This window comes from Heterocephalus glaber, unplaced genomic scaffold (genome assembly GCF_053883595.1).
Source record: "Heterocephalus glaber isolate CG9 unplaced genomic scaffold, H.glaber_assembly_v1.0 deba00001737, whole genome shotgun sequence".
NCBI classification, from domain to species: domain Eukaryota; kingdom Metazoa; phylum Chordata; class Mammalia; order Rodentia; family Bathyergidae; genus Heterocephalus; species Heterocephalus glaber.
In genome coordinates this window covers 2,496,753-2,523,424 of record NW_028258445.1, presented here as the reverse complement: position 1 = coordinate 2,523,424, position 26,672 = coordinate 2,496,753, and the positions used below count along the sequence as shown (strand labels likewise).

The 26,672-nt window shown below is 41.0% G+C and overlaps 1 protein-coding gene across 5 annotated transcripts in view; it reads left to right on the top strand.

The window, feature by feature from the left end:
• Positions 1–26,672, top strand: part of Gucy1b1 (guanylate cyclase 1 soluble subunit beta 1) — a 45,956-nt gene that overhangs the window by 6,102 nt on the left and 13,182 nt on the right. For 2 of the 5 annotated variants that reach the window (XM_021247443.2, XM_021247442.2), the window contains exons 3-6: positions 4,606–5,373; positions 8,112–8,212; positions 9,425–9,543; positions 23,607–23,804. In XM_021247443.2, coding sequence (XP_021103102.1) covers positions 5,141–5,373; positions 8,112–8,212; positions 9,425–9,543; positions 23,607–23,804 — 651 coding nt within the window. In that variant the 5' untranslated portion in view covers positions 4,606–5,140. The remainder of the gene's footprint in view (positions 1–4,605; positions 5,374–8,111; positions 8,213–9,424; positions 9,544–23,606; positions 23,805–26,672) is intronic. The other 3 variants (XM_013067007.3, XM_013067008.3, XM_013067006.3) reach the window with 2 other exon arrangements.

Sequence of the window (26,672 nt, the reverse complement as noted above, 5' to 3'; positions counted from 1 at the left end):
ACCTGTACATATTCATCACATATATTTTTTTCTGCAACCAGAATTTATGGTTCCAGAATGACTTTTCAACCCTATTTAATAACATAAGCTCTTTCCCCCCTATCTTTACTGAGGTATAATTGGCAAATAAAAATTGTGCATGTGGGACACGTCCAAACTGGTGTTTTGATGCATGCAGACATGTAATGAGAGTAACAAAGCTGATTAACATGTCCGTCGCCTCCTGTGGCCACTCCCATTCTGTGAGTGAGAACAGTCAAGGCAGGCAGTATCAAAGTACACCTTACATTTTAATAACTGTGGGCACATTATTATACAGAATGTATCAGTCCAGGCAGAGGATATGTTAACGAACAGTAACACTTTCTTTTGGAAGGGTAGGCTTTCTTTTATGTTGTTTCATGGGAATGTACTGGAAGGATTAAGAATGTGAACTTCATACATGAAGAGACAGTTACTGGATTGGATTCAGGCCATGATAGAGCCCCTCAGTATGTATCAGAAGGAGATACATGCAGTGCTGTTCAAAGTCCGTGTCGTTCCGTTAAATACCATAGTACCGAAGTTCAACTAGAAAGCCAGCTGGGAATGCTCCCGGGTCTAATTTGAGCGCAGTGTCATTTATACAGGGCACCCCTACGCCTCTGCAGGCTCAGTCTTCAGGGCTTCCTGTTGGTCTCCCATTTTCCTCAGCCACTTTACACACAAGACCGGGGTTCTGAGCCCTTAAACCCCGCGGGGCTATGACAGGAGCAGAGACAGGGCACAGGCAGGCCGGGGCTTATTCTGCCATGCACTTCCCTAGCTGCGACAGCGATGGCGAGGGCGAGACGGCCAGTGCCACAAGACCCGACCCTGCAGTGCTGCCCTCTGCTCCGCTTTCCCGAGTGTCCAGCGCTCGCACAAGCGCCTCTCACGGCGACCCGGGACGGCCCTGGCTGAGCTGCTTCGTGATGCTTGTCTTCCTGAGATCAGACCCTGTTTATTGGGAGACTCCTTTCAGATGTCTGTATTCAAGCTTTCCCATTTCCACACACACTTTCAGACCACCGTGGGAAACTTCTGCACCTAAACACAAGCAGTCCTTGGAGTGGACTTCCTGGAAACTGCAGGGCCGGGTCAGCCTCAAGACAAATGCAGTTTTCTGTGTAGTAACTGGGGACTCGCCTTCGGTACGGAGTTATGACAAATAGCACTTGGCTATTTCAGACGAGTCATAAACCTGGTTTTTTAAAGAAATAATGTAAAATATTCTTAATTTTGATTAAAAACGCTATAGATTTTCCTCAGTAATGTTTGATTTTTTTGTGTTTTAGTGGGGGTTTGCAAATGTTTTGGGGAATATACTTAATGAATTAATTCCCTCATTTTAAAACATACACCCATTTATCAAAGCATATGCTCATTACCAGGCACTGGGGTTAGGCACCAGTGACTAGTTTTAAAAACCACTCCCCCAAAAGCTAATTAGTAGAATAAAAGATCGATTTAAGTTTCAACAAATAACAGTCTCTAGGAGTGTATAGGAAATGAATTGCTGTTGGGAAAATGTTTCAGTTATAGTCAATTTTTATGCAATTATTGTGACTACAAATACAATATTATTTCTCATTTTTGATTCAAGGTGCAAATTTAATCACTAGTTTAGAGGTGATAGAGCTTTTTTGCTTTTGGCTCTTTGAATTCGTAAATTCTGTGTGCTAATCAGTGAAGTTTACATTTACTTTAATTACTGAAATGCTGAATAAAAATTCCCATGACTTTGTTGTCCTCCTTTCTTGCCCTGCTGGCTGTGTCCTGTCCCCTCCCCTGTCCGCTCCAGCTCTGACGATACCTCTCTGTCCCAGTCAGGAGAGCTGGCGCCCAGCTGGTGAGCAGCACAGCAACCCATGCCATGCTCTGCTTTGCCCACCCGCAGTGAGGCCGCCAGTGGGGTCATTTGGGCTGTGACTTTGCATGCTGTGTGCGGAAGGACTGTGACTTACGGATGGAACCCACTGAGTTCTCTATGAAACTCTTGTTAGCAAAAAAAAAAGAAAAGGAGAAAAAAAAGAGGCAGCTTTTTTCACCTTGCCCAACCTTGTTTGAGCCTTTTTAATTTTTACATCTTTATTCTAATTGGTCCATGTTTGCGGTACATGCTAATTACATTCACTGTAGGGAGTCAGTGCATGGACACACCTCAATTCTTTTTTTCCCTTCCCTCTATCGCCCCTTTTATAAATGAGCGTGAGTCATTTATTTATCTTACAAGTCCTTATAAACTTAATTATCATATATATAGACTAGCAACCAGACTAACAGGCCCAAACATATGAAATACATGAGACAGTCATACTAAATCAAGGTGCCCTTTTAGATACATTGTCCATGCTGGGTTACAATAGGTTTCACTTCTGTCTCTCTCTTCCTATTATCTGTCTTTTATTTTATACTTTATTTATATATAGAGTTTGTCATCTAAGAAATTGCGATATTTAGGCTTACATGTCTGAGTTACTTTCTTAAGCATCTGTTTTCCTACAAAAGACTCAAATTTATTCCTTATGGAAGAGTAGTACTCCATTGTGTATAAATATGACATTTTATTTACCCATTCATCTGCTGATGGACATACAAGCTGTTTCCAAGCTTCAGCTATTATGAATTGTGCTGCTCTAAATATGAGTATACTGCTGCATAGGTTATGATGGTTTGTGGTATTATGTCTTTCACTTTCGCAGGAAGAGACCTAAAGGGGGAATAGCTGGGTCAAATGGGACCTCTAGTCCTAGTTCTTTGAGGAATCTCCATACTGACTTCCACAGTGGTTGCACCAGTCTGCTCCCACCAACAATGGAGCAGGGTTCCTCTTTCCCCACAGCCCTGCCAGCATTTGTTGTTGGTTGATTTCTTGATAGCAGCCATTCTTTGTGGGGTGAGGTGGAATCTCAGTGTTGTTTTCATCTGCATCTCTCGAATGGCCAGTCATGCGGAACATTTTCTCATGTTTATATTGGCTGTTTGTGCTTCTTCATCTGAAAAGTGTCCGTTTACTTCATATGTCCATGTTTTTAAATTGGGTCTTTAAATTTTAGGGGTCTAAGTGTTGAGTTCTTTATATATTCTAGATAGTAGTCCTTTGTCTGAGGAGCAGCTGGCAGTCTTTTCCCCAGTCTGAATGTTGTCTTTTCACTCCGCTGGTGATTTCCTTTGTTGTGCAGACATTTTTAAATTTAATGTGATATTATTCTTCATATTATTTCTTGTGCATCTGGGGTTTTCTTCAGGAGCTACTTTAAAAATGAAAATAATCTCTGTCTCATGACCTCTTCATGAGTACTGCCTTAACTAGAATATTTAATAACCAGCAGAGTCATTGAGTACATAGATAGAGTATAAAGTAACAGGAAGGTCTGCAAGTCACAGTAGAAGAGTACGTTCATGAGGGGTTATTCAGGGAATGTAAAAATAATAGCAACAAGAAGCAAGAGAATAGAGTAACACAAATGAGGACCTATGGTGGCAACAGCCCTGTTTGTGGCTCTTTGAATACTTGCACCAATGAACACTTAATCCAGATCACTTATGGCATAGAATGGGGCTTTTTGTAATCTAAAAAGCATTGAAAAGATAAAAGTGTGTCCGAAATCTTTCATTTTTAAGCCAATTTCAAATTGTAGTTCTCAGAGAAACCTGTGGTTTTCTTCACATGTAAACTAAGTGTAATTTAAATAATGGGGACGTTACATAATTTCTTTGTGTAATGCAATGATTTAAACCAAGTGGATATTCAGAATACAATTTTCTGGCTTTTTGTTTGTTTGTTTGGTTTGAGACAGTGCCTCGCTCGTGTTCAGGCTGTTCTTGAACTCACTGTGTAGCCCAAGCTGTCCTCAAAGTCATGATGGTCCTCCTGCCTCAGCCCCCAAGGGCTGAGACTACAGGTGTGTGCCACCACGCCTGACCCACTCAAAATACAATTTTGAAAGAATGAGGGAGCCTAGAAAATTTGGTTAGTGTACATGGTTGAATTTGGATAACCCAAGCTTAAAAGAAAAACTACACATCCAGAAAATAAATGTTCAACTGTTGTGTTACATATACCATGTGTACATTATATATGCTATGTTCTTTGCTTTTGAGGAAAAGGTACAGAAGTGAGGGCCTAACGTGAGCAGTGGGGAATTAAGACCTGTTAGATTCTGTTACTTGAATTACGTAACTTATTTATGTAATCTAAATGTTAACTTCTTAAATTCCTTCCGTTTGCTGGTAAATGCGCGCTTGCTCAGTGATTACAGGTAGCAGATGAAAAAATAGCTCCAAAGCTGCAGGGAGAAAGAAGCACGAGGTGTGCAGCGAGTGCCGGCAGGTGTGTCTGAAGGGTGGGCAGACGGTTCTTCCCACATCCCTGTGCTCTGTGGCAGCCGAGACAGTCCACAGCATGAAGCCTGGTTAAATACAAAATTGCAAAGCTGCTAGAAGAAAAGTAGCGTTCAGAGTTGAGGGGCAAAGGAGAACGCTTCATGCACTCAAGCGGTTCTCCCAGCTTCCGTGGCCGTACTGCCAAGCACTTAAGCCTTTGGTTCTCACTCATTTTGCACTGTGTATTTTCCTCTTCAGTTCAGTGGTGCATCGATTCGCCCGACGCTAAAGGGTTTCTTCGGTCTCCAGTTAGCTCTTCTTTCAGAAGAGAAGCAGATGAAGAATGGCCGCAGGGAGAAGGGACTTGGTCCTAGGCAGCGTTGGTGAATGGTGCCAGACGCCTCTCTTGCCTCCTCCTGTCTCTGCCCAGACGTTTACACGCCACGAAGCCGCTGTGATCGCCCGCCGTGGTTAAAGTGGGCCTGGCCTTCCGCCTCCCTCTCAGCTCCCATCCTGTTCTCTGCCTTGTAGCATTGGTCCCTTCACAACATGCTATGAAATTTGGTTCTATGTTTATTTCTTCTTTGTCTGTTTCATTCACTGAGATGTTAAAAGTGCCTAGAAAGGACCATGGAACATAATAGGCGTTCAGATATTTGTGGTAAATTTTCTCCTGTAGAAATAGAAAGGCAAGAAAGACAAAAGACAGAAAATAAAAAAAGAGACTAACTCCATAGTTCTAAAGATTTCTAAAATAGTCATAAACATTTTGTAATTAAAATTTTTTATTAGTATGCGTTTGCAGTACATAGTGATTGTATTCACTGTGGAGAGGTGGTACACTTACATTTTTAAGTACTTCAGTGGAATTCAGTGTGAAAGTTTTAAGAAGAGTTCTGTTCTGTACTGTTTACTGTGTTTTTCAGTCTCCAGGGAGCAAGTTGAAGAGGATCATTTCAGGAAGAAGAGTTTAAGCAAGATAAGGCAGCGTGAGCGCATTCAACAAATGGAGAGCAGGAGGAAAGAGTGGGTTGCCACACTGTTGGGGACCCTTGGGGAGTGGCTCCTCCTGCAGCTCTGCAGATGGGGTACTGTGCAGCTGTCTCGCTTGTTCAGGCTTAGCACGGACTGATGTGCTTCTCATAAAAACTAAGTTTGCTACAGAAGTCTTTGTGATTTTTATTTGTTCAAGATGGAAGGAAGAAAAAAGCATGGTGAACACATGAATCAATTTACATTTTGTTAGCATTTATATTTTACTAATATATCTTAAGTCACAGGCGACAAAATTCCAATTTGTTGACTAGTGCTGTCTCACAGTAAAATTTAAATGGATAAATAACAAAAATTAGGATATCCATATCCTTTAAACCAGCAAATCCATTCTTAGAAATTCATTCTATTTTTACCGAATAATACAGTTAGCTGCAAAGATGTTCATCAGAACACCCTTCTTACTATGAAGAAAATAAACCTATTTCTCTCTGCCCAGACTCCAGAGGTCCATACAATGCAGTTCCATGCAGTCATGCTGTAGAAACACATTGAATGCCATGGAAAGATAGCTATCAAATACTAAATCAAGAGAGAAGTCTTACAGCAGTATGTTACATAAACCAGGACATTCAAGCATGTGCATCTTGAATATGATATTAGCAGTGGATATTTTGTGATGGGGAGTATTTTTAGTTTTTCCTTTAAGCACTTTATGTATTTTTACAATTAGAAATTAGAATGCATAGAATATGTAGTAGCATTTGGTATACAATTGGGAATGTCAATTACACAATGCTTTAACTGTTTAGAACATAATTTTGCATAGTTATTCATAATTGTGAAAATGAGTTATATTTTTCCTTACTATTATTATATTATTGCTTTTTAATTTCAGAAAGGAGAGGTTTTAGTGTTTGTTGATATGTGTGGTTTTCCCAAGTTGACTCAGCTAGTTTATTTTAGGTTCTGAAACTCACATCTCCATGGCTACCCAAATCAGGTATTTTTGTTGGTGGTGGTCCGTTTTGTTTCGCAGTGCTGGGGCTGGAAACGGGGCTTTGCACATGCTAAGGTGGCGCTGTACCACCCAGAGACACGCAGCCCACAGCTTTTTAAAATGTGCCCTGCTGTGCATGACGGCAGGAGAGGAACATAAACCGCTCAGCAGAGCCTAGCTGGCCCTGGGCGTCGCCGCAGGCTCAGGGTGACAGCACGCCGCTCCTTGGGTGCTTTCCTTGAGCAGCGCAGCGAGGACCCGTGGCCTGCCCCACACTCACCTCGCAGTGGCCAGGGTCTCTCCCCGTGCTCTGGCCGCACACAGTGGCTGGGATGAGCGGGTTGAGAGTCCGAGGTGGACATTGCAGCTGGACATGCTTTTGTGAATGTAACATTGGAAAAGCTACCTGGAAACTCGTCAGCTCCTGCATCCATCAGGCAGGGCTTTTAAACAATGGCTTCCCTTCCCCTTGAGACATCTGTTTAAGAAAAGTCATCCAAATCCTACCAAAATAAATGTATTTATAGAATCACGGTGACTGTTACAAGTGGTGACTGCTTTCCTCCTGCTGATACTGTGTACGTTTTGAGCTACTGTGCTTACCAAGTGAAGGATGTGTGAGGGCTCCATCCGTCCACCTGGCAGCCCCCACTGAGTGTAATGCAGTCTCTGCCCAGCCCCACTCCCCTCCATGCCTCACCTGCTCACTCCGAAGCGGCCTGGTCTCCCGCCCGGCCCTGGCCTTAGCACATGTGGGACCCCGCCTCCCTCGGGAAGATTCGGCCGTGTTCCCGTGGGTCCTGCACACCTCGGGCGTCCTCACTGCGGGGGCAGGTGGGTCTCTCCACCTGGGTCAGTCCCCTCCCCCTTCCCGGGACCCAAGCCCGTAACCTCTGTCCAGATGCAGCAGTCTTCCAGTGTCCCAGCAGCTCAATGCCTGCAGCCTCTGCCTGCTCCTTCTGCCCTGCCCTGGCCTCTGAGGTGCCAGCCCTGGGCTCCTGCCCTGGCCCACTCGGTTGCTTGCCTGCCAGCTACCACCACTCTGCCGATTTTCTCTTTATTTTCATTGTACACGTGATTCAGTAGTTTTCCACCTCATCGCCCCACCCCTCCTAGGGGCTGCGATGGACTTGTGTGCTAAGAGGTCGGAACTTGGTCTGTTTTACCGAAGATTGTGTCCCTAGCGCAATGCTTAGCACATAAAGCGACACAACAAATATTTGCCCAATGTTTGTTAAGCCAAAAGGTTGCTGCTTTTTAGCAGGTACGGCCTCGGTTATGTACTCCAGGCTGGCCTTGAACTCCTGGGCTTGAGTGATCTTCCTGCATCAGCCTCCCAAGTAGCTGGACTGCAGGTGTGCCATCACACCCAGCTGTGTAGAAGAGGTTGTTTCTCGACTGTCTGTAATGTTCGCTATTGTACTGGGCAGTGGAGTACGATGTCGGTGTCAGATGTATTCAGATATATTTAAACGTGTCGATTTAGGGAGAAGGATGTAGCATCGTTTTGGCTCATCACTGCCTTTGAGGTACATGATGTTGATCTAAACAGATTTGCGAAGAAATCCTGCTTCGGGGGTAAAAGCAATGTAAGTGCTGCCAGGGGTGTAGCTCAGCGGCACCGCACCTGCCTGGCAAGCACAAGGTGCTGAGTTCGACCCCCGGTACTGGAACAAAGAAGCCAAAGCGTTCTTTATGTAATCATTACACCTGTGGCAGCTACTCCTTTAGTTTGACTTTTCTCCCCCCCGCTGTCTCTTCTGTTTTCCAGGAAAGAGGCTCAGTTAGATGAAGAAGGACAGTTTCTCGTCAGAATAATATATGATGATTCCAAAACCTACGACCTGGTTGCCGCTGCCAGCAAAGTCCTCAGTAAGTCAGGCCGTGTCCCCGCCCCCCGCCTCCCCCGTGCCGCGGTCAGCCCAGAGCAGCGTCGTCCCGGGACTGCGGCGTGTGACCACACTAACCGCGCGCAGCGCAGACCCGGAGGGGAGATGGTCCCATCACATTAGGCGCAGGCCGGGCAGGTCCTTTCTTCCTCTACGAGGTCTTGGGGTTACGATAGGCATTGGCAGAAGCAAGAGGGAACAGAGGTCTCCCAGACGAATGTCACTGTTAGAAAAGGGAGCATCATGGAGAGAAGTTGTTCTCAAATAGTCTCTCTGTTATTCCCAAAGAACTTAATTTGCACGGGAGGTATAATTTGCATGGACAGAAGGAAGCTTTTAGCTTTGCTTGGCAGAAAGTAGGAAATAGTGAAAAAATTGATAAACAAGAAAAATAGCTTCATTAGTAATCAAAATGGAAGCAAACATGAAATAAATATCTAGTGTCATCATGAGTAAAGATGTATAGATTTTCACTCTGATGATGAAGTTAGATGACTTCTTTCCAAGAAGAGTTTGGCAACATCAGAATCTTTTTAAAATGTATTCAAACTCTTAAGGAATTTTTCTGAAAAAAAATACTAGATGCCTTCACACTAAGATTTATGTGTAAGTGTTTTTGTGTTAGAGTCACTTATCAATAAATACAAAAACCTACATTTTCAGTAAGACAATGATGAATAAATTGTTGCATCCATAGTCAAATAAGATAACAATTGAAGCTGGTAAAGAAAAAGTATGAGGAAAATTAAATTTTAGGAAGTGTGAATCTGGATACTAAGAACAAGACACTCAGGTACATATTTTATGCAGTCAGGTTCATAAATATATGAAGAAAAATTATTTTGCATCAAAATATTGTCATGTGCATTCTTGATGGTTTAAAAATCTCCATTTTTAGAATGTTAAATATGTGCTATAAAATGCCAAAATTGAGTAGTAGTTCTTTATATAAGCCGAGAGAATGGTTGCTTTGCTAGTAAGTAGAAATTTACACTGTTAACTTGTTAATGCATTGTTTTCTCAGACTTCTTTATAGTGTTCTGACCAGAATTCTTTTGTCTTATATCTCTGTCCATTCTGCACAAAGACTGTAGGCGTTTTAGATCATTTTAGTATGCACTTAAGCTCATTCTTTTCATTAACACTATTCCACCTACAATTGTGGTTTTTATTTCCTCTCAAACCTATGAAACAGACCTCAATGCTGGAGAAATCCTTCAAATGTTCGGGAAGATGTTTTTTGTGTTTTGTCAAGAATCCGGTTATGATACCATCTTACGCGTCCTGGGGTCTAATGTCAGAGAATTTCTCCAGGTGAGTAATTTCGGGTCCTGGAATACTTTGGTCCAGCCAGCGGAACTAGAGTATTTTGCTGCTAAAGTGAAATCATAATGACCTTTTTCTGATTAACTGAGAATCATATTTGTTAGATGATCTTGAATATAATTTTGCACTTTTGCTTTGTATTTTTTCTTCATTTCTAGCTGCTGACACTGGTTATGCTAATTGTAAATTAATATTCTCTTAGTGACTCCACCAGGTCTGTTTTGATCTGTTCAATGTTTCTTTTTAAGGATCATGCATGCTAGTGGTTGTTGTTTTTGTGTTTTAGTCATATAATAAGGTCTTATTTTCTACTTTAAAACATTGTGAATGTGTAGCATATACTTAAGCAGTGCATCAGTACTTATGAATTGGAGTTTGTCAACTAGGTCAAAGCACCAGTGGGCAGAGGTATTCACACAGACACACACACACACACACACACACACACACACACACACACACGCACGATACATTGCTATAGAGTTACATATTAATGAATCTGTTAGAGAAAGCCAAACAGGAAACCTTCCAAAGTCAATTTCAGGTGAAAGAGATAACATCACCAAAGGTCTTTGTCAGTGTCCAGTAAAAGTTGCCTGGATGGTTTTTGCTAGTAAATTACCCATTGGATGAGAGACCCATTTTGGGATGGACTGTACTATCTTCCACCCAGGCATTTGGGAGACCCTCTGGCTGAAATGCGCTCACTTTGAAAATTATGTAGCTGTCTTTAAAGAGAATTTCTCAACTGGCTGCCGAGAGCAGCCAGACCTTGCTGGAAAATGATGTCAGCGCAGGACCGGCTGGACAGGCGCCCAGCTCTGGGGGAATGTAAACGACTTTCGGGCCAGCTGCATTATTGATTTAACAGCCAAAATAAGAACTTTAGTGTTTAATCAAAATGTCTGTTGTTTACACAGGGACATTTTTCTTATAAACTTAAAAGAGCACTAAATCAAGGTGGAAACTGATTTGCAGTGTCCTGCCTTACAGTTACTAAACTACTGGTGTCAGGAAGAGGCGCTGCACTTCCAATGAAGTAGCTGCTGGGAAATCTTATTTTTCCCCCCCCCATTAACTTTATTGGTACATTTTAGGTATACAGTACAGTTACATTCATCATTGGGATCTTGTACCATTACATGAGTCTCTTGGGTCTTATTTTTTTTCCCCTTCCCTTGCCCTCCCTTCACCCCCTCCACCCTTCCCTATTTGCAAAGACCTTGTTTCCATTTTTTTCCTCTTCTCATATTTTTTCCTTTCCCTTTTTTCCCTTCCCCTGCCCCTCCCAATTCCCCTGCTCTTTTAGACCTTTTCTTCCTGTTACACAATATCAGTTATACATTTTTAAAATTGCAATATTAAGATCTAGGAGACATTATCACAGATTTTACAGAATTTAAAAGGATGTAGAAAGCATATTACACAAATCTTTTTTGAAATAAATTTGACAACTTATAAGAAGTAACTTAGAAGACAAATTAATGAAACTAACTCTGGAGGAAATATAAAATTTGAATAGCACCTATTAAAGAAAGTATATTCCTAGCTTGAAAACCTACCTGTATGACAACAGCAGGCTCATAAACATTTTAACTGATAAATTATATCAAACAATTAAAACAGAAAAAAGAATAAACACTTCTCCCCTCATTTTAGGAACTCAACATTGTGCTAATACTAAAATTGGATAAAGATAATAGAAGAAAAAAGTATGAACATAAATAGAAATTTTTTTAACAAAACAAACTATTGGAAGTCAGATCTGGCAGTATGTAGAAAGTGGTTTTATTATAGGGATGGCAGTGTTGGTTCAGCATTGGAAGATCCACCCCCAAAAGTCATCATTTTCACAGAGGAAAGGAAAAAGCCATATGATCCTGTCACTAGTTGGAGAAAAAGTGTTGGACCAAATTCTACAGCTGTTCATGGTAAAAGCTATCAGGAGACTAGAAATAGAACAGAAACTTCTCAACAAATTAAAGACATGTACTCCATACTTCCAGCAAGAATGCCTTGCATGAATGGAGAAGATACAATGCTTTCTTCTTAAGGTGGGGAACAAGGGCAGATATGCTTGCTCTTTTTCTGTCCATTAAACTTTGAAACCTAGTCCCCACCAAATAATCTGGCACTAAAATGACACAATTAGGATAGGATTGGCATGGCAGAAGCAAAATCTTTATATGTAGATGAAATGATCATCTACAGAGAAAATACTAAGAAATCTCTAGGAGCCCCTAGAACTTGTACTTGAATTTAGCAGGATTAGAAAACACAAGGTATATGTAAAAATTCAGGTCTGTGTATACTTGCTATAAATGAAGAACTGGATATTGAAATTTAAAAGTTATGTAGGAGTACAAAGGACCCAGAAAAGCCAAAAACAAAAACAAAAACAGTGTTGGAAGACGTTTAGCACCCAATTTTAAGACTTCTTCTAAAGCTACAGTAATCAAGGCAGTGTTGGTGTAAGGAAAGGCATATAGATCATTTGAATGAAACAGAGAATCTAGAAATAGAACCACACATATATGGTCCACTGAGTTTTGAAAGATTATTTAACATTAGCATTTTATAGAATATAAACTCGATTCAAGAGCTGAGGAAGAGCTAGTGTCCTCAACAAATAGCACTAGAACACCTGGTATCCGTATATAAAAAATTAATCTCAACCCTTTTTTTCCATACATGAAAATAACTTGAAGGGATCCATGAACCTAAATAAGAAAGCCTAAAAGTATAAAGCATTAAGAAGAAATTATAAAGGAAAATATTTATGAATTCAGGGTAGGCAAGAACTAACTAGGATGCAAAAAACATGGTGTAAAAAGAAAAAAATTGATAAATGAGATTCTATCAAAATTTAGAACTTTAAATGACATCATTAAAATGAAAAGTAATCCTTAAACAGACCATATTTACAATGCATATAACCTATGACCAGAATATATAAAGAATTCTTAGAGCTCATTAATAGACAACCCAATTTAAAAGTAGACATAAGAAGATGATAAATAGCCAGGATAGCACAAGGAATGGTGTGCAATTCTAGAATCAGAAAAATACTAATCAGTACAATAATAAGATTGAATTATACACTCATTAGGGAGATGAAGTTAAAAGTTTTAAATGCTTCGTCATGACTTTTTCTTTTTGTTGGATTCTCCCCCTTTGCATTTAATTTGTCACACCCAATGGATTCATTCTGCTGGGTTTCCTGGGGTTGTGATCCTCATTGTCTTTTCCTAGGGTATTGTCTAAAATTTTTTGGAGTGCCGGTTTGGTATTCATGAAGTTCCTGAGGTGCTCTTTATCATCAAAGTATCTTATTTCTCCATCAATTTTGAAAGATAGTTTTGCAGGGTACATCAGTCTGGGTCGGAGGGTGTTTTCCTTTAGGGCTTGAAATACATCACTCCAAGCTCTTCTTGCCTTGAGGGTTTGCACTGAGAAGTCTGCTGTGATTCTGATGGGTTTTCCTTTGTATGTGATTTGTTTCTTTTCTCTAACTGCTTGTAGAATTTTGTTCTTCTGTTGGGTTTCTGGAATCCTAACTATTATATGCCTATGTGTAGAATTTTTTTATTAAGGCTAGCTAGAGTCCTATATGCCTCACTTATCTGTATGTCAAGTTCTTTTCCCCTCCTTGGGAAGTTTTCTGCCATCACTTCTGTGAAGAGTTTTTTTTATGTCATCTGCGCTCTCTCCTCTTTCTACATTGACTCCAATCAGTTTTATGTTATTCTTCTTTGCATCATCTAGCAGCTGCTGGATTGATTTCTCCTGTTCCCTTACAATTTTAAAGCAAGTTTTCTTTTCCTGGTCACTAATTGCAATCTTTTCTTCTATATGTGAAATTCTATCCTCACATTGGTTCATTCTGCTGTGTAGACTTTTGATGGAGATTTTAATCTCTTGGAAATCTGTTTGTATCTGTTTTATGGATTCCATTTGTTTCCTATGTTGGGATTCCATCGTGCTCCTTAGATCCTCTATTTTTTTATCTGTGTCCTCTCTAGATTTATTAATCATGTCTTGCACCATGAGCAAAATCTTTGCTGTTATCTGAGTAATTATTTCTAATTTCATTTTTCCCAGATCCTCTTTTGTTGCCAGTTGAGAGAGTCCAGGTGGTTGAGTATCAGAGTGTTCCATCTCGTTTCCCTTTGGGGTTGCTGTAGGTGATCCGGAAGTCTGTTTTTGAGGCTTGTTTATGTGTCTTCTCATTTCCATGAGATGGGGTGCTTCTGGCGCCCATGCAGCTCAGCTTCTGTGCCCTAGGAGCTTGGGATGGCAGCAGGGGAGCTTCCTTCCGGGTGCTGGGATCGGCTGAGCTTCACTCTGCTGGGAAATCTTTAAATTAAAATCCAACAGGTGGAATTTAAATGGATTGTTTCAAGTGGATCGAAGCTTGATACTTAAAAGTATTTGGGAGTTTTAGTTTTTTAATTCATATTTTAGTTTTTAGTATTGGGTTGAGCAGTGGCACTTCATCGGTGAGGAGCCGGTAGCTTTTGCTTGCTCTTCCTTAGCTGGCGTTCACCGTTGATGGCCACAGCTGCGCAGGAAGGCAGACTCAGGAAGCTCTCCCCTCCCTCTCTCCTCTGCCGAGTGTGGCCACCGCCGGCTGAGCCTGTCCTGTCGCCCTGGCCCTGTGCGAGGAGCTGCATTTCTCCGCCCCTAGAGTGGCTGCTCAGCATTTGAGATGCGACATGAAACACATGCCAGGCATCATGGACAGTGTAGAAAGAGAAGATAAGATAGCTCATGAATAATTTCACATTAAAATTTGGTAAACATATCTTTAAATTACATACAAGTTTTTGTTTCCCCAGATGCAAGAAGGTGAACAATGAGGAAACTAGATATTTAGACTCCTGTCAAGTGTTCACCATTATCCACTTTTGATATGTTCCTTCTTTATTTTTTTTAAGATTTTGAAATTGCCTCTTTAATGGTAAATTGAATATGCTAAACTGCTACTTTTCTTAACAGTAGCTATTTTTGTTATGATTAGACTAATTACCTAGAAATTTAGTGAACTTTTTTCTATATAATTGACTATAAAATTAAAGAGTTGATTTTCATAAATCGTTTTGAGACCCTAGGTCACATCCTGAAATTGACATTTGCGTCATATACATTAACAGAACATTCTTCATGGTGAGCTTCAACCTTCACTAAAGAGTAACGTGAATTGGGCCTCATTTTTAAAAAGTGTAAAGGCTTACGTTTCTTCTTGACCCTCCATTTCTCAGCAATCCCCAGAACTTTAAGCTGTTTCCTGCATTTTGAGAACTCTTCCACTTTTTTTCCATTGCCCAACACTTCCGCAGGACAGTCTTCTCTCACCTAGAGATTGGATGGTTTTCCTGCCTCTTTTCTTGACCTGTCCAGTCTCTTCTCCACTGTATAACCCAGGTGTTTTTTCTGAAATGCGAACTTAGCTCCTCATGTCATTTTCCTGTGTAAGCCTGTGAGTTGTGCTTCATGGGTCATTGGAAAATGTCAGGTATTCAAGACAGTTGGGACTGCTTCCCTCCCTGTCCATCCATCCTGTTCCTGTCCTGCACTGTAGCCAGACCTAACCCTGTGAGAACTTTATCTTGCTCTCTCTGTCCTCTGAGTTTTGCAGTGTTTTTTCCCTCTCCCTGGAATATGGCTCTGACTCCTTTTCACTTATTAAATCCCATCATCCTGCAAGATAAATTGCTTCTTCCAGTGCAACACCACTCCATTCTTGGCCCTGCCTGAGTCAGGGTAATTGGCCTCTCGTGCTTTCACAGCCCTCTCTATTTCCCCAGCCATGGTAGTTTTTCCCAGTGCATTGTCATTTCCTGTTTGTTGAACTGGAATGTAAACTTCAGGAGATCAGAGGCCGTGCATAATCTGCTCACGTTGCATCTCCACAGATAACATCTGGAGGTCAGGGGATGAATGAATATCTCTTTTTAAAAAGAATATTCACTGCTTGTACAAATAGAGGAAGAAAGAAAAAACTAATAAGATGCCAATTCACCAGTAGCTCAAGATGAATTATTTCCTAAAGGATAACGTATTTGAAGTGGGATCATATTACTTTTTTAGGGATGGAGTATGGATTGAAATATAAGTGAATGACACAATAGACCAATTTCTTCTCTAGAAGTACACGGTAAACTACTGCTCAATATTTAATTTTCAAGATGCATTGCTTGTATCTTTGGACACTTTTTCAATATTGATATTTTCAGTTGAAACTCTCAGAGAACAATAAAACAGCAACTGAAGTCATGACACAGGAGAGACTATGGGTATGACCAAAAAATACAGTGAATGTTTAAATTAACAAGAAGTGGTTATAATAGTAAAAGACAAATTTCCATTAACCTCCTTCAGAATACACCTGCACCCTTGGAACACACTTTCTTCGTCATTTTTACCACTTTCAGAATCAGTTCTGAGAGTCCTCTTCTGTGAGTATTTCGTTTTGCTGTTGTGGCTGCCTCAATGTCCTGAATTGCTTCGAAACGTTAGCTTTTCATTGGCCTCTTGGACTTTGAGGAAGAGCTGGACATCACACTGGTGCTGGAGGCGGTGAACAGGCGGAAGAGCTGCCCCCCACTGGACGGCGCATTGCAGCAACAGTCACGGTGCTGTTGGTGGCCCCTCCTTAGAGACATGAAGAGGGCTCTGGAACTGATTCGGGCCCTGGCAAGAGTGAAGGCTAAACGAGGGGAATATTTTGAGAGGGTTAATGGCAGTGTGTCTTTTTCCATAATTTAAAAAAAACCTTAAATAGTCAGCATACATTTTAATCATTCCTCATATTTGACTGTTTTAGCTGAGCAGTCCTGACACACAGGACTTGTTTCATTGTCTCTCAGTTGGTTACGTTATTAAGAATAATTCACATACATAGATATATACTATACACATACATAAATATCTGTGTATACACATATATATCTTCTTTTTTACTTTTGTTGAATTTTTAAGTTTTCTGAGTACCACAGAAAGCATGCAATAGGCAACTATGTAAGAGTCTTTTTTATGTTTTTCTCTTCACATGGATTTTATCATTTCTTTTATTGGTTGTTTTATACAATGGGTACTAACATGTCTTCTCCCTTTGAAAGTCTTTGCTTCCAGTATCAGATTCATGATCTTGCTTAGATAATCTCTCATACTTCTAAATTCAATTTTTAAATTTTACATTTTGCTTAATGTTAAGCTATTATGAGATTTCAACAAAAGTAGCTAAAAGCCATAAGTGGACATAGTGGTAAAATATAATAAATATTTTAGAAGAAACTTTCTAGAACCCTTACTCTTCTCTCTGTATTACATGGTTTGGAATTGATTTTACTTAAATCTTTTCTAAGATCCTCAATTTGTGGTCTATTGATAAAAGTAATAATTTTAGAATTATTTCTGTAGTTTATTTAATATTGAAAACATGATTTATCAAAAAGTGAAAAAGAAATGACATTTTTATTTTGATTTTTTTAACCTGGATATAGTATTTTAAAGACAAGACTATATTTCAGCAAATTTTTTTTTCTTCTTTTTTGACTTCTTTTCTTCTTAAATTAGGAATCAAATATGTGATGACATGCTGGCAATATAGTAAATTTGTGTCTGAGGCTTCTAGTGTATTGACTAGAAAACACTCCAGGGACTACATGGGATTTGAAAACTTTGTGAGAGAACAGCTAGTAGAAAATGTCCAATTCAGTGCTATTTCCATCTTACCACGTTCATCCCTGCTTTCCGATGCCCTATTCCATTATGGCAGATTGTTTCCCAACAACTGCCACAAACTTAGCCCCTACCTAGGTTTACTTTTTCAACATAGTTTGCCTGTCCCTTGCCAAGACGTGTAACTTCTTTTCCTTAGAATCTGGGCTGGCTTTAGTATTTATCTGATGAATGGAATGTGGTGAAAGTGACATTTGGAGACTTCGCAGGTGCAGGTTTTATGCTGCTTCCTGGTATCCTGGAGGAGCTGCTTATGAGCTCTTCCGCTAAGAGGCCAGGTGGATAAAAGGCACGAGCTCCTCGCAAGTCCAGGTGTGGATTCTGACAACACATGGCCCTCACAGCCGTCAGCACGTGGGCTGAGCCGTCCGAGCCAGCCCGCTCAGCGCTCTGATGGCCGCAGCCCCCGTTTCCGTGTCTCCAGCCCAGCGCAAGCCTCCCATCCGTATCCGACCAGGCGGCCCCCAGAACGCCAAAGATAAACACAAATTACCGTTGAACCAGCAAGTTTGGAGGGGTTTGATGCACACAGTGGGCAGTTGGGACAGTACTGTGTGTACTGTTTTTCTCTTTAAATTTTTTGTCTGTGTGCATCACTCAGCAAGCCAAGAACTTCAAGCCATGTTCAATGAGATGACATTTGACGCTCACTCGTTTGCATGGCGTTGCGCTGTTAGGGTATAGAATTCTCACCTCTCCTAGGATTTTACAGAGTTACAATGAAATGGAAATGAGGACCAAAGGCTACCATATTGACTATTAAAACAATAAACAACAAAGGCAGATTTTAGAGCCAAATTAGCGTTTAAATTATGGGCCTATTTAAACAGGAATGAGGATGACTTCTGTGCAGCACTAAAGTCGTCTTGCACTGTTTAATGAAGACGCAGCCTCCCTAATCTGACCTGGATACAGCAGGTGATCGGTCTCACTCGCTCACTCACTCAAGTCCTGTGTATTTGAGTCCCCAGCACTTCCTCTCTTCAGTCTGCAGTGGGGATTTTTTCAATTCCACTTGGCTTCAGGCTTTGGCTTTTAAAATATAACACAGCGGTTTTCCCAGCGCACTAGCAAAAATCTGGGATTAATGACATTGATTCTTAAAAGTTTGTGCAAAGGGTTATTTTGGGAAATACAAGGATTTTCCTGAACAGCTGTAAAATTATAATACTTCCCTAGCTGTTTACATTTCTTAGAAAAGAATGCACTGTTCATTTTATTTTCAACTCAAATTGCAAAAGAAAATTTTCTCTGCATCCAAAATGCCCATTTCTGTAAGCTACAATTTTCAGATTAACAGAAGAGTTACTTTTATTTTTAAAAACTGATGAGGGAAGATAAGGAATTAGAACTGAAAGACAGACAATTCTAGTAAAAGTATAATAAAACTAGATGTATAATAAACCCTTGAAATCATTGGTAAGTGTACAAGTGGAACTGAAGCATTCACTGGACCAAGAAATGTTACTCTAATGGTTACTGCTCATGCATTACCACACTGTGTTACAATTTGCTTCATTATCTTGCTATTTGGTACATAGTGTATCTGTGTATCTCCAACTCTATTGTAATGAAAAAGTTTCATCTTGCTGCACAATCAAAGTGACGTTGATAGGAATGAACTCCAGAGGCTCAGGCCTTGTGCTCTCAACTTTTGCCCTATTAAAATGCTCTAAATTAAAAAAAAAAAGACATTTTTTTGAGTAACTATAGTAGATCTTCACAAATTTACAAAATATAGATTAATTGTCAAATGTGGTATTATATATATGGTATCTTTCATAGTGTGAGTTCTACAGGCAAAAGAATAAGTGGATTATTTTACAAGCCGTATTTTTTACTACTTTTCTTTACAGCATTTATCTTTAGATAGTAGAAAATGTATGTATTATATATATCTTTACAGCTGTTCCCATTGTATGGGTGAGCTTTTCTGTTGTAGGACAAAATGCCTCACATACACAACTTAAAGGAGGCTATAGTGCATTTGGCTTACGTTTCAAAGGGTTCAGTCCATGGCTGATTTCCAAGGCAGGAGCATCAAATCAGCTGGCTGCAGGGCAGGACCATCATGATGGAGCGGCATGGTGGAGTAAAGCTGTCCACTTCCTGCTGGCTGGGAAGCAGAGCACAGGGGAAGAGCACTGGGGAGAGACCCATCCCCCAAGGCACACCCCAGTGACCACCTCCTCCAGCTGGCCTCCCCTCCCAACAGCACTCTGTCTGTGTGGACATCCGTGGGTGACCCAGTCACCTGTGCAGAAGACTCGCCTCCAGTCAGGTTGACAAGTAAGATTGCCTGGCACACCTATTTACATGATTTTAGTGGCTGTGGTACAGTATCTTTTCAAACAGAGATTTCTGTCGTTTCTCCTAGAAGGAGTTATGCAGTTGTAGGGTTTTATGTCTCCAGAAGAAGTTCTCAGAAGCAAAGGCAGAAAGGCATGGTCACAGCCTTGACCTCCTGCTCACCCTGTGTCATCCCCTTGCTTGGAGCTGAGTTGGCCATTTTTCAGGTTTTGTCTGTTCACATTTTTCATCTTCAAGTTCTCAGTTGACTTCTTTGTTACAAGACTTGGCAAAATGTTTTCCAGTTCCATCAGCTTCATTTAAAAATATTGGTGTTAGTCCGGTTTTCTGGGATGGGAGGAATAAAGGGAGAGGAGATAGGGTACCTTCCTGGCGGAGGGAGGCAGAAGGGTGGGAGGAAGAGGAAGAGAGAGGAGAAGGGAAGAGAGGGAGGGCGGGCAGGGAAGGAACGGGAATGAAGGACTGGGAGAGAGACTTTGTAAGAACTGCTCTTTAAGATGCTTTTTAGATCTAAACTTCAGTGACATTCTCAACACAAAACAATTTCTGTTTCCATATTCACTAAAACCAAAGGCAAAAATCTGTCTTCAAAACTTCCAAGGCAGGGTCCTACTGTATTCCTTTCTTTTTTTTTTTTTCCTACTGTATTCCTTTCTGTGGATCATTTAGGAATTTGCAGTTAGATGTTCTGGTGCAAGAAAGTGAAATGGTGGATTCCTGTAGGATTTGTGTCTGTAATGATGAGCTTATTGTTACGTGATGCAGAAAGACAATTTGCATTTATTTTGAAACAGTCCAAGATCTTTAAAAAATATGGAACTTTATAGCATTTCTCTGAAGAATAGTGAATTGTCTTTCATTCCCTAAATCTGCGTTTCCTAAATCTGGGTATTCAGTACAGTTTGCCAGGTTAGCAGAACGAATGTTTCTTCTTTAAACCATACGTGCTGGGTGGCGAGATGAAGTGGATGTACTGGCAGAAAGAGCACATTCGTTTTGAGCAAGTCCCTATCTCAAATTCCGAAAACTAGAACAGGGTGAGACATAGCTCAGGGTAAGTACCCTGGTTTCAGCACCAGAAAAAAAAACCAACCCAGCTCTTATACCATTTAGAAATGGAATTAAAACCTCAGAATTACCTTTCTGTGTCTTAAAATAGGTGAACGTACCTGCTGTCTGTACTGGATTTTTTTATTTTAAAAAGTTTTTATGAAGCTAGAAAGAATAAATGCAAACAAGGTTTGCTCTGTTGCTTTCTGGAAATCTGCTTTCTACAGTATGTGTGTTTACTTTTTCCCGTGTCTCTGTGGATTTCATTTCATGCATCCGCATATACTTTGTAATTGGACACACAGCTGTTCAGTTCTTTTCTTTCTATACTTGGTTCCATGGGTTATATTTAGAAATAAAAGGGAATATCAGTTTTGAGACGAAACCTCTCCAGATTACATTGCGACACTAATATGGATGAAGAGTCTTTAGAGAACCTTATCAAATCTGGAAAATTTTTCTGTGGGTTGTTGTAAGATTCATTTTCAGGGTGTGCGTGCGTGCGTGTGTGTGTGTGTGTGTGTGTGTGTGTGTAGCTTTTTGAGGCTTCTACCACTGTTGTCCAAATTATGAAGACGGCATGTTTATTAGCAATGTGGATGCACTCAAATGAAAATAATTTAATTTTTAATCAGTAGCCCCATTTCTTAGAATAGGCAGGCTGTGGTAATCACTCTAACTCTGAGAAAGTAAAGCCAAGTAGGGAAAGCTGTAACTAAAGAAATCCCAAGAGTACTTTTTATGTTAGATACTATCTAAAGAAAATCAATATTACATTAAGTAGTGTTAAATCTTGTATGCTTCAGGAAAGCACTTTACTTGTCCATTTAATTAATAGTAAGTTCAATAAAACAGCAAATCTCTTGAGAGTTGTTTACCGCAGTGATATAAAAGATGAACATTCTCACTGGATGTTTTTAGCATTTCACTTATCCTGAAAGACACATTTAAGCAGTATTTTGTTAGGACTGTTAATGTCTTGATTTATCCATACCTTTATTTAAATTAAGATGACCTCCCGCACACTTCACCCGCTGTGCCTATCCTTGTTACTCCGGGAGTGCCTGGGCTGGGCCTTCCCACCTGAGCCCTGACTTTCCTGGCAAGGGCCTCAGGGTGCTGCTGACAGAAATGGCACCATTGGTTTCTGTCTCATACCATCAGGTGGACTGGATAGAAATGTGCTCCTAACACTATGATATGTAGTGCCTTGCCAGTGGGTTCAAAAGTGATAATTGACTTAGGAAATGGGTAAGTTGAAAAAAAGTGTCCAAAGACCTCTTTGAGCCTTTGCAGTACTGGAGATTGAACCTAGAGCCTTTCACACTGATTTATGTACTCACCTCCTTTTAAACGTTTTTATTTTGAGACAGAGTTTCACTAAGTTGTGCGTGCTGGATTTGGGCATGTACCAGCAGCTTTGAATCAGTGATTTTTTTCTCTCCCTTACTAAATATTCACACCTCAGCACTGGGCCTGGTTATATTAGAAAAATATTATTAATGCAGCCACAAGCTCAACTTTGACTCCATGATAAATAGAGATAAAATTTCAAGTCTTACAGTGATTTCTTTTTTCTAACTGGTATGTTTTCTGCTATTTTTATTTGTATTTTTCATAGAAGTACAAAGTACAAAGGATCTTGAAGATCCTTCAGAGCAGCCCTTAGACTTGGGAGAATCGTAAAAACCTCTGGTACTATTCAGCCAAGTAAAATTTAAGATTTAGGGGCTTGCAAGTTGTAGAAATTGTCTAATTCCTGGTGTCCACCATATTGAATTCCCTCTATGGGCCACTGGCAGCCTCTAGAGGTAATCAGAATAAATGGCTGTTTTTATTATGGACCAACCTGACTTGATTCCAATAGGAGTCGTTTTGGGGAAGAAAACGGAAAGCACTGTGGATAAAGTTGATTTAAAAAGATCACAGATTCGTACAGTGGAGGAGGTCAATGTATCTTGAGTCTGGATCACAGGGCCAGCTTTCAGGACCACGGTGCCCTGTGTGTGTGTGTCCTACACACACCTACATGCAGACATGTTATGAACCAAATGTCACTTTAAAAATCATGTTGAAGCTGGGCTTAGTGGCATGTATCCAGAATCCCAGCAGTTGGGAGGCTGAGGCAAGGGAAGGCAATTTTGAGTCAAGCCCATGCAACTTAGCAAAATCCTGTTGCAGAAAAGGAAAGTGCTAGGTTGAGTAACTGTCATGTTGGATAGGCCACATTAAAAGTATAGTGTGTGCCTTTTATTGTGGGAACCTTTATACAAACCACTTTTGTGTTTTAGTGAGTAATGTAGGACCCTGGGGAATTTGGCACATTCTAAGGTCATAGCCAGGCTACAAGAATGAAAAGCATTTACAGGCTAATTTATTAGATTCCCAGGACTTCAGTTTTAGAAGATAGTTATTTCACAGGTTTACCATGAATCCTGGATTCGATACTCTGAACATGGAGAAATTATTTCTAAAATATGTCTTTAATTTCTAAAGTACCGCTCCACACAGCAGCGTGCTTGCATTTTCATACACTTAGCATTCTGAGGTTGACTTTGAAAGAAGAACCACGTTGGCCCAGCACAGAGGGCTGCTGGGGGTCCCCAGCAGGCGGATGCGGCTCCGCGCCCTGGGGAACGTGTGTATCTGCTCCTTAGCCCGTGTGGCTTTGTGCTGCTTCAGGCGTTCTGTCTTGGTGCCGTTTGTTTATCCTTTCCTAAAATGCAGCGATGAGTGATGGCCACAGAGGCCTCTTAGTTACACCGCTGCAGTCCCGACCTGTCGGTGGGATGTCTTGGAGCTGTGTCAGGGGTAGCGAAGGACGCGCCGGGTAGAGGTTTACTGTGCGGTATGCCCAGGGGGCTCAGGCCTGGCCCTGACGGTGCCTTGGGTTGCTGAAGGCTGCCAACCATGTGTGGCCGTGTCCCTCACCCCTCTCCCCTCTGCAGAACCTGGATGCCCTGCACGACCACCTCGCCACCATCTACCCGGGCATGCGTGCGCCTTCCTTTAGGTGTACTGACGCGGAAAAGGGCAAAGGGCTCATTCTGCACTACTACTCGGAGAGAGAGGGGCTGCAGGACATCGTCATTGGAATCATCAAAACAGTGGCTCAGCAAATACATGGCACAGAAATAGACATGAAGGTAATGAGCGCCGACGGGGCTCTGAACATGGGTGGGATATGGAGAAGACACTGAATCTACCTACAGCGATTGCTGCTAATGCATGTCTCTAGAAAACGTGTGTGTCAATGTCTGTGTATATACATGTAGATACAGTCTGTACATCTGTACCTGGAACAGCGAGGACAGCAGCAGCCTTCTACATTTGGCCTTGGAATGCATTAGACAGGGTATTTGTTCCTTGTGGCAGCAGATTTTTCTTTTGAATTATACATTGCTTAAGGGCAAAAAGAACTTTGGTTTGCATTCCCTATGAGCACCCACCGGCCGGGAACAGAGGCTGAGCTGTGGTTTTCAGTGTGCAAGACATCTGGTCACACGTGAGGATAACTAACACAGAAGTGGGTTTGGTTCACAGAGCAGTTTTCCCTCTGTGGAGTTTATTTTCTGTCTGTGTCTGTTCTGACACAGAGTTGAAATGTCTTCTCAATTAGAAGTTGGGCTTGCTCTCTCTCTCCCTCTCTTTTTTTAAATCAAGTTACTTTGGTGAAAGAAGCCAGGTCTGGTACTGTACTTTAAAAACTGCTACTATTGATAATACAGTTAGTTCTGAACGCTGATTTCGAGGTACTGACACAGCCAACAACAGGAGAATCGCTGTTGTTTTTTTACTGCTGACCCATGCAGTCTCCCTGCATCGGCTGCTTTTGTGTGTGCTCAGAATATTCTGCCCCAAGGGCCATTTTGCAGTGGCTGGAGGCTTGAACCAGAGTGGAGTCAGGAATAGTACCCTATTTTGGTTGTCTTTCTTCTGGGAAATCTGATAGGCAGTACTTTCTCAGCTCTCATAGTTGTCTTCTAACTCAAGTGGGAGCCCAGAATGCCTAAGTACACTGTTACACAAAATAAAACTTGCAGCATTGAGAGTAATTAGAAAAATACCTCAAATTTAATCTCATGGTGCCAGTTACATTTTATTGTTTCCTTTCTTTCGTGAGCTGCCGTGGCACTTGGAGGTTTGCGTGTGTGCATCTCTCTGCACCTAGAAGGGAGGACTGTTTACCTTTCGGTAACCAAACCAGAGATGTGTAAAGATTAAAATCATGGATAAAGTTTGAAATTCGTGCATGGATGGGAATAGCACTGGAATTCAATCAGAATAGCATGTGCCCTTTCTTTCCCATCTCTCGATCTTGACCCCAGACTAACACAACTTCTGTCCTGAGGGAACCACCCTGGGGGTGTGTACAGAGTCTGTCTGCAAGATGAGCAAGATGCTAGTGCACAGAAACTACATAGAGAAACACAAATTAGGGCCCTTGGAGACACTCAGAGACAGTTACCATGGTTATTACAGACAGGGATGGGATTCACACACTATACAAAGTTCAAGGTTTTTTTTTTTGTACCGGGGATCGAACTTGGGACCTTGCGCTTGTGAGGCAGGTGGCGGAACCACTGAGCTAAATCCCCGGCCAAAGTTCAAGTTTTTGCTTAGTTACATGGTTCTGTTTATACAATATTTAGTATCTTTGGGGTCTTTATTTAAATGATTAAATGATTCAATACAGACTTGGAAATATTTGGATTTCATAAATAAATTTTGCATATTCAAGTTTTTGAAAATTACTGTTTTAACTTCTTTAGATATTAGATCAAACTCATAAATTTAATGGGTCCAGAAATACCAGTCAATTGGAATGACATAAGAAATATTAAATCATGACTAAAAATGATATACCACTGAGAGCTTAAAGTATAGCACAAATGCAATTCTTTTTCCTAATTGGATAAAGAAATCAAATAATGAATCAATAAATTTAAGATACATACATTTTAGTTCTAGTTCAGTATAGCAGAACCTCAAAATTAGGCCTAAATTTTAAGATTGACTGTTTTCTTTTGCCCATGAGTTAGGGAAATCAACATTAATGGGGCAAAGTTTTCAAATGATGCACAACAATATCAATATTTACCCAGTATAGTAAAATTGGCATGATAGTGCGCCAGTTACAGTAGTGCTGTCTTAATTTTGACATGAAAGAATATATCTGGAAAAATATATACAGTGATATCCATGGTTTGTGATTGTCAGAAGATGCTACAGTGAACCCAAATGAAAAAGCACAGATGAGCAACACTTTGTCTTCCTTTACCCGTGACTTACATTGACCCCAACCAGTCTCCACTTGGATGTGCCTGGGTTGAGACAGAGTTCCCCCTTTGTAAGAGGTCTCATCGCTTGCAGTTCCTTAAGAAATTATTTTTTCTAGACTGTAATAATATGGCAGACTGTGAATAACACTTTAGGAATGTAATCATTTAAGTTATAGAGCTTTGCTTGCAATCATGATTACTTCTTTAGAATAACTTCCTAGCCTGAATGAAAATATACAGTATATAATTTTAAGGGGTTTTTATGAATAGTATCAATATATCCTTCAGAGAGATTAAAGATGCCCACCTCTTTTTCCAGGAGCCCATCCAGCCTGGTATTGTAATTTTTATACTTGTGTATCAGTCATTTTCCACTGCAGGGACCAATCCCCTGATACAGGTTAAAGGAGGGAGGATTTATTTCCCTCCAGGACCGAGGTTTTAGTCCACGGTGTCTGGCCCTGAGGCAGCAACATCGTCGAAATTGGAAGTAGAGAGAGCGAGGGAGGCAGCCAGATGGAGAACGGGCAGGACAGGACTGCCGCCCGCGTCGCCTCCCGGTGGCCCTGACGGCCCCTGAGAGTCCAGCTCCCCGATCCACCTCCTTCCAGAGCCCCGCCCCTGACCGCTGGAGACAGACGTAGGTTACGTTTTAGACCTAGGCTGCAGCAGCCTGCCAGGGGACGAAGAAAAGATTCTCATTGCGTGTTTGAAAATACACATCTCTTATCT